At 43.3% G+C, this 7,039-nt stretch overlaps 1 protein-coding gene across 1 annotated transcript; it reads left to right on the top strand.

Moving 5' to 3' along the window:
• The first annotated feature begins 339 nt into the window (after positions 1 to 339).
• LOC124703673 (multiple organellar RNA editing factor 1, mitochondrial-like) lies at positions 340 to 3,910 on the top strand. The gene is made up of 5 exons (XM_047235894.1): positions 340 to 704; positions 2,003 to 2,100; positions 2,199 to 2,264; positions 2,363 to 3,108; positions 3,622 to 3,910. Exons 1-5 carry the CDS (start codon positions 340 to 342, stop codon positions 3,631 to 3,633), a joined length of 1,287 nt encoding a protein of 428 aa, XP_047091850.1. The 3' UTR covers positions 3,634 to 3,910.
• The last annotated feature ends 3,129 nt before the right edge of the window (positions 3,911 to 7,039 follow it).

The raw sequence follows: 7,039 nt of genomic DNA on the forward strand, positions 1-7,039 counted from the left end.
GAGCGGGGAGGAAGACGGGAGGGACGCGACGACGCGGACGACGGGGCGTTTCAGTGCCTTTCCGAGCTCTGGCCCTCGGAATTTTTTCTAATCGATTTGCACGGGAGGTGGGTGGGCTTGGAATTGCGTTGGCTTTCCATAGATCAATTCGGAGCGCAGCCCAAACGGCGGAATTTGCGGAATCGAGCCCAATTCCAATTCCATGCCCAGTTTCTATGCATCCAAACACAGCATAAGTGAATATAGGCCACAAATATACTAATCCCCATTTCCCTCAAACAAACTCGTTAAACCCCAGAAGCATCTCCTCACCCCCACGAAAACCCTAGCCCGCCCGCCATGGCCCTCGCGCTCCGCCTACGGCGAGCCCTCGCCGCCGCCTCCACCTCCGCCCCGCTCCTCCGCCCGGCCGCCTCCGCCGCGGTCTCCCCCTCCCGATCCCTCCTCCCCGCCCCCCTCGCCCCGTCTCTCCCCCGCCGGTTCCTCCCCGGCGGAGCCGCCGGCTTCCGCTCGACTGCGGCGGCCGCGGCCCGGGGAAACTACGGGGGCGGGGCCGATGACTCCCACATCTCCCCCGACGAGATCCTCTTCGAGGGGTGCGACTACAAGCACTGGCTCATCACCATGGAGTTCCCCGACCCCAAGCCGTCCCGCGAGGAGATGATCGAGACCTACCTCAACACCCTCGCCAAGGTCGTCGGAAGGTATAACTTTCTCTCTGGAATTCCCCATCTCGTCAGAAATGCCTGAATTGTACGTGTCGAATTGGTCTCCAAGGGTGAATTGCAGTGTTCAACACTGCTAACTGTATGATTTCTTCTGTTTGTTGCGGCTTGTGTACGGTGGAGTGATGGAAGGTAGCGTATGTGTGGCTCTGATGTATCCTGTGCTGTTTAATCTGGTTTGCCCTTAGGTATTAATCCTCATTAGGAGAAGTTTTGTATACTAATTAGGAGTAGTTGCGATTGCCTAGACTCATTGTGGAGATTGCTGTCTTCTTGGGTAACTTGGAGGGTGCTAGTCATCTTTATTTTGTGGCCGTCGATGTAAATTGTGTCAACATCGCTTGATTTAAGAGATATGTGATAGGCTTGCGCTATTTATTGTGAATGATCGCGCCTAAATCCAACTCCTGAATTGCTTTGCTCCAGCAGTATAAGTCATTTGTTTTCTGTTGAAGCATCATTTTTTCTGAACTTATTTACTGAAGAATGCCACATAATTTGAAGCAATGATGCTATGTAATGTAATATGATTTTTGCTTGGAGAAGCTTGTGGCTGCATTTTCCATGGGCTGCGATTTGAAATATCCAAAATATTGTAATTCCACTGCTCTTTGTAGTTTCCTACCTACATTTTTAGTTAGGGCCCACAGAAGCACTAATATCGAAACTATATCTTCAAGGTCGGCCACAGAGTAAAATTTTGTCTGTCAATGCTTTGAGTTGTTAGTATCTCCGTAGTTCTGTTGTTTTCTGTGTTAGATTTGGATAATTATGATAAAAAATAAGATCTGCTTTTGGAGGATTGTGTATGGGTATATATATTTGTTGGCATTTTAGTAATATATATGTAACACCATGTATTAAGAAACTGATATTCAGCTGTTGAAGTTTGCAGCTCAAGGATCCCTTTTATCTGTTACCATTACTTATTCATCAAGTATATACACCAATGATATCTATTCAATGATTGGTTCCCTAAGACATTGCTGCATATATTTGATGGTTCTGTTCTTAATTAATCATGTAACTCTTTTCAGTTTTGATTCCTGAATTTGTTTTCGAACACATTTGTTTGTTCTACTCCTAACAGATCATGTCATTGATCGTACCTAGATTGTCCGTAACTGTTACTGTATATAATTTTGATCTATGAAAATATCTAGTGAGGGTGTGCACTTATGTATGATGTGAATTCTTCTTTTGCTCATGTATAAGCAATTAAATTCTATCATTTGCAACATAATTGCCTCGCTTTCTGAGATCTTACCTTCTTGAAGTTACGAGGAAGCTAAGAAGAGAATGTATGCTCTTAGTACAACAACATATGTTGGTTTTCAAGCTGAAATGTCTGAGGAAATGTCAGAAAAATTTCGCGGTGAGAGGACATGATCCCTTAATTTATTTTCTGCTTGCAATGTTTAGGTATCCTAGACATTGAAGTACTTACCTTGCCTATTTTGGCATTTTGATCAGGATTGCCGGGAGTAGTTTTCATCTTGCCTGATTCATATCTATTCCCAGAGACGAAGGAGTATGGAGGTTTGTTGTATTCCGTTTTCCTTTCCCACGGATTACGCTTACTGTAGTAGCCACTTATGACTGTGCTCTTATTTGTATGTGTGAATTGGTTTCATTAGGAGATAAATACGAGAATGGTGTCATAACTCCAAGAGCACCACCTACACATTATAGCAAACCGTCAAGGACTGACAGAAACCGCAGCTTCCGTGGAAACTACCAGGACAACCCTCCACCACAAGGAAATTACCCAAGAGGCCCACCACCGCAAGGAAATTATCAGGACAACCCTCCACCACGAGGAAATTACAACAGCGGCCCACCACCACAAGGAAACTTCCAACCCTACCGTCCGCCGCAAGATGGGAGGGGCTACAACCCACAGCAGAGTTACGCACAAGCTGGACAAGATGGTAGAGGTTATGCGAGGAATAATTCTGCAGACCGCTCAGGTTACAATGGACCGCCTGCTCCTGGTGCTTTCGAAGGGCAGGTAAATCAACCTGGTCAAGGTTACCAAAACCCGCAAGAGGTCAGGAACTTCTCGCAAGGGCAGGCAGGAGATTTCAGGTCTGGTGGTCCTCCAGCACCTGGAACCTACGGGCAACCCTCTGGACCTGGAACCTACGGGCAACCCTCTGGACCTGGAACCTATGGGCAACCACCTGCACCAACATACCCTGGAGGTAACCAAGGTGGTCCTGGTACGGGTATTGGTTTTGGTGGAGATAACAGACAGGGGGCAGGACCTGCATATGGTGGAGATAACAGACAGGGGGCAGGACCTGCATATGGTGGAGATAACCTGCATGGGGGTTCTGGCCAGTATTCTAGCCCAGGTGAAGGACAACAAGGGAACTGGCAGGTATAATAGCATTGGCAATATGACTTTTTACTGGTACTATGAAATTGATCAGTGTATTGCTTTTGTCCATAAATCACATACTTGCACACCTATGGTGAAACTAATACTTCAAAGCAACCTAATATTACTAGTTAATGCATGTAGTCCTTGTCCAGTGAATGTTGATGGATGGAAGTTCGTGCGGTGACTGATTTGTAGGTTCAACATTTCTTTCTACTAACTGAACTGTAGATGAGCGAACTGAAATTTTTGTGTTAAATTCCCATCCCCATCTAGTAAGTGGAAATTTCATGGTAGAACGATGAAATGCAAGCATGCATATACTATTCAATTATTTGGGAGGAATTTAATATGAGAAATGACCATAGGACCTGCCGCATGCATCAAACCAATCTTTGCACACATTCATTTTGTAGCAGTTGTTGCCCAGTGAAATTCTGCATCTTTCTTTAGTTTGGCTTTTACTGTTGATGTATACAATCACTGATGATTATCCCTTGTGATGCCATGCAGGGTAGGCAGTAAGAGCTTGATGCGAGCTTGGCCGAAGCGCAAAGGCACTAGTTGCTCTACTTGAAATGTAGGAACTCCCACCTGTAAAATAAACGACTGAACTACTATACCTCTTCCTGCTGTCTGCGTTTAAATTCGTGGCTTATTATGTACAGCAGTCAGGAGGGGGACTAGATTATTTGTAGCCATACGTTTGAGGTTTTCAGAGGTTCGTGGAGTCAGGAACAGTGTGCTTCTGATGGATGTTGTTTCTGTTTTATATATCGTTGAATCTGTGGTGTATTTCTAAGCTGAAGATTCGTTACTTAACATCTTTTGCCCATGGTCGGTTTGCTGGAATTTCAAGTTGTACGCCCCACTGGCCCTTGTCACTTGGGAGACTCGTGAGCTCCATGATGTAGCAGTAGGTAAGGATTGTTACAAAAAGAGAAAATTCCCACTGATAAAAATCTGCTAAGCTCTGGTTTACTGGTCATACATTCCACTCTCGGAAAAATGCATTCGTGTAGCCAATAGTCTGTGTTGATCCTACTTTTGAAACAAGGTGTGTTTACCGCCTTCCCAATGGCCCATGCTAAACACAAACATGGAACTCGTGCAGACGGCACCGAGGCATGTGCCGTGCGGCCTATGGAGAACCTAAATAAACTGAACAACCGATTTCCCAATTCCAGTCAGTTTGCTAATGTTCCGATGTCTCCAATTCCTGTGTACATGATGTTCTTACATCTCATCTATGTGTTCTTTTCTTATTCTTCCATTGCCTATATGAATGAATAATCGTGCTTCTCTATCTACTCCCCTGAAGATGGAGTGGTATATTTATAGGGAGAGGAGGAGATCATTATTGGCTAAGGTACCGACCTGGTGACTTCATCCTGACCTCCATGCGTCTCAATTTTTCACACTTACTGACGGGAGCTTTGTTTTGTCCTTTTTGTTCATGCGGTGGATTTGGATGATGCAGAAATTTAGATGGGTTTGCTCCATGGCAACGAAAGCATACTGTGATTCTACTTTACTTTAACTCAGTAGTCACTAGCAGTAGAGTAATTTGTTTCCTGTACCTAGGAATTACATTCCTTTGCGTTATGTTATTTGCATCGATAAATCTTACTTCACCTAATTCCCATTGTTTTTTTTACTTCACCTATATCTGCAAGCTGATGCTTTCCAAGAAAGCTTTCTTATCCTGGTTATCTGTATAGTTGTTATTCCTTAATTCACTGTAGCAGAATAGAATAATGCCATGTGAAAAGGATTGTTTTTTTTTTGCGAGGAAACCACGGTAATATTAAAGGGAGAACATTACAGAAAGGAACCCAACAAAGATAAAAAATACATTCCAGCCCTTCTGCATGGAGCAGGACGTGCCGGTGGCGCGCCGCCGCCGCGTCTTCCTTCAAGCCTTGGAACAGAAGACGACCCCTGGCGGACGGACGGGAAGTCGCCGGACCTCGAACTCCGTGGAGCCTCCACCCAACTCCAGCTGCATCTTCGTCTTCCTTCAACATCACCGGCTAAATATAGAACATGGATCTTTTATTTAGTTATATTTCGCAAGAATTGACAAATTATGGTGAATCTGTTAGAAAAGTTTCAGCAAGAACATTCAAATTCACAAAGTTTCCCATGGTAAAAATCTGGTATTCTCCGCTCCGGTCACCGGTGGTTCTTGGTCATACCACCCACTCCGGTAAAAATGTATCATGGTAGCCAAAAACTTGTGTTCAACCCACTAATGGTAAATGAGAAAACAAGGTGCTACGGCAACACTAAGACACGACAACCCAGTAAGATATCCTTTTAGTCCTACATTAAACCACAAAAATAATGGCGTTATGGGGTAAGGGTGATACAGCACTATGCTATTTCCTTCACAATTTGTGCAACTATAATGAGTAATCTACCAACCTTTTTGTTCATTAAGGAGGATTTGGATGATGTAGATCTTTACTTGGGTTTTCTCCATGCTAATGAAAGCACACTATCCATGATGTAGATATACTTCTACCCGACATCAGTAGATTAATTGTTTCATGTTCCTAAGGATTACATTCCTTATCGTTGTGTTGGATGCAACTACGACGTATATGCAAACTAATACCTCCATTCCAATGAATAAGGAGCACATGCTTCCAAGATTTTTCTCTGACCAAAAATTTGAGCAACTATATCTTGATTACCTTACATAACATTGACACCGCTAGATTCGTATTGAAAGAAAGTTTCTAGTGATATCAATTTTCTATCAAATAATTATCATATAGGTGGACTAACTCTTCATCGAAGTTAAATCTTGAAAAGCGCGTCCACCTTATTCATAGGAACAGAGCGAGTAATTATCCATGTGTTTTCCAAGAAACTTGGCCTTCTTGATTATCTATATATTCTTGCCCCTTAATTAATCGTATCAGAATAAATAATGGAATGCGAAAATGATTGTTATAAAAGACAAACATAGAACCCAACCCAGCTTCAGTCAAGGGAACTATTTAATTGAAATTTGTGCAAATTGAAAACATTTCGTGAATATGCTAGAAAATTTTCAGGAAAAAGATTGGAAGTTTGAAAGTTCCCATATATAGATAAAAGGTTGGCATTCTCTTGTTTACTTGATTTGGTGGTCATACATTTCCCTTGGGTAAAAATGTATTCTGGTAGCCAAATATTTGTGTTCAGCCCGCTAAAGGGAAATGTTGAACAAAACAATGAATTCTAGCAGAGCTAAGATACAACGGCAGGGAATGCATGGGCAGTGCGGCCTGTGGAGAACCTAAATAGACTGAACAGCCAATTTCCCATTGCTTAGCAGTTTCCTAATGTTCTGATGTCTCCAATTCCCTTGTACATGATGTTCTTACATCTCATCTATGTGTTCTTTTCTTATCCTCCCCTCTGTTTTATGTGGTCATTGCCCATATAAGGAGCAATTTGACTTCGCTATCTACTTCCGTAAGGATGGACCAGTATATTTATAGTGGGAGAGTGGGAGACCATTATTGGATGATGCTCGACTACCTGGGGCTTTCCATGTCATGCCACACCTGCCGACTTTTGCTCGAGTTTCACTAGCGCCGGGGTGCTGATCGCTGAAGAGGACCATGGTGTTGCAAGCTGTTCTTCATTCTTTCTGTCGTTTGCTTGTAACTTCGGTGTGTTGTAAGCTGTTCTCAGCATCTATGTACTATCTGCCGTTGTGGTTTTATTAATTTACAGCTGGGCTTAGGCCTTATGTTTAAAAAACCATTATTGGATGAGGCACCAACCTGGTCACTTCATCCTTATCTCCGTACATTCAAGTTTTTACACGTGCTCACTAGAGCTTTGTTTTGTCCTTTTGTTCATACGGTGGATTTGGATGCTGCGGATATTTACTTAGGTTTGCTCCATGCCAATGAAACGGCACTATGGATTC

Source organism: Lolium rigidum, chromosome 3, assembly GCF_022539505.1.
Source record: "Lolium rigidum isolate FL_2022 chromosome 3, APGP_CSIRO_Lrig_0.1, whole genome shotgun sequence".
NCBI classification, from domain to species: Eukaryota; Viridiplantae; Streptophyta; class Magnoliopsida; order Poales; family Poaceae; genus Lolium; species Lolium rigidum.

Bases quoted from the DNA above. Each gene is read 5' to 3' on its own strand.
- LOC124703673 (XM_047235894.1), top strand. From the start codon at position 340: ATGGCCCTCGCGCTCCGCCTACGGCGAGCCCTCGCCGCCGCCTCCACC. The intron at 2,101-2,198 runs GTGAGAGGACAT...CATTTTGATCAG, and splicing joins AATGTCAGAAAAATTTCGCG to GATTGCCGGGAGTAGTTTTC. The intron at 2,265-2,362 runs GTTTGTTGTATT...TGGTTTCATTAG, and splicing joins AGAGACGAAGGAGTATGGAG to GAGATAAATACGAGAATGGT.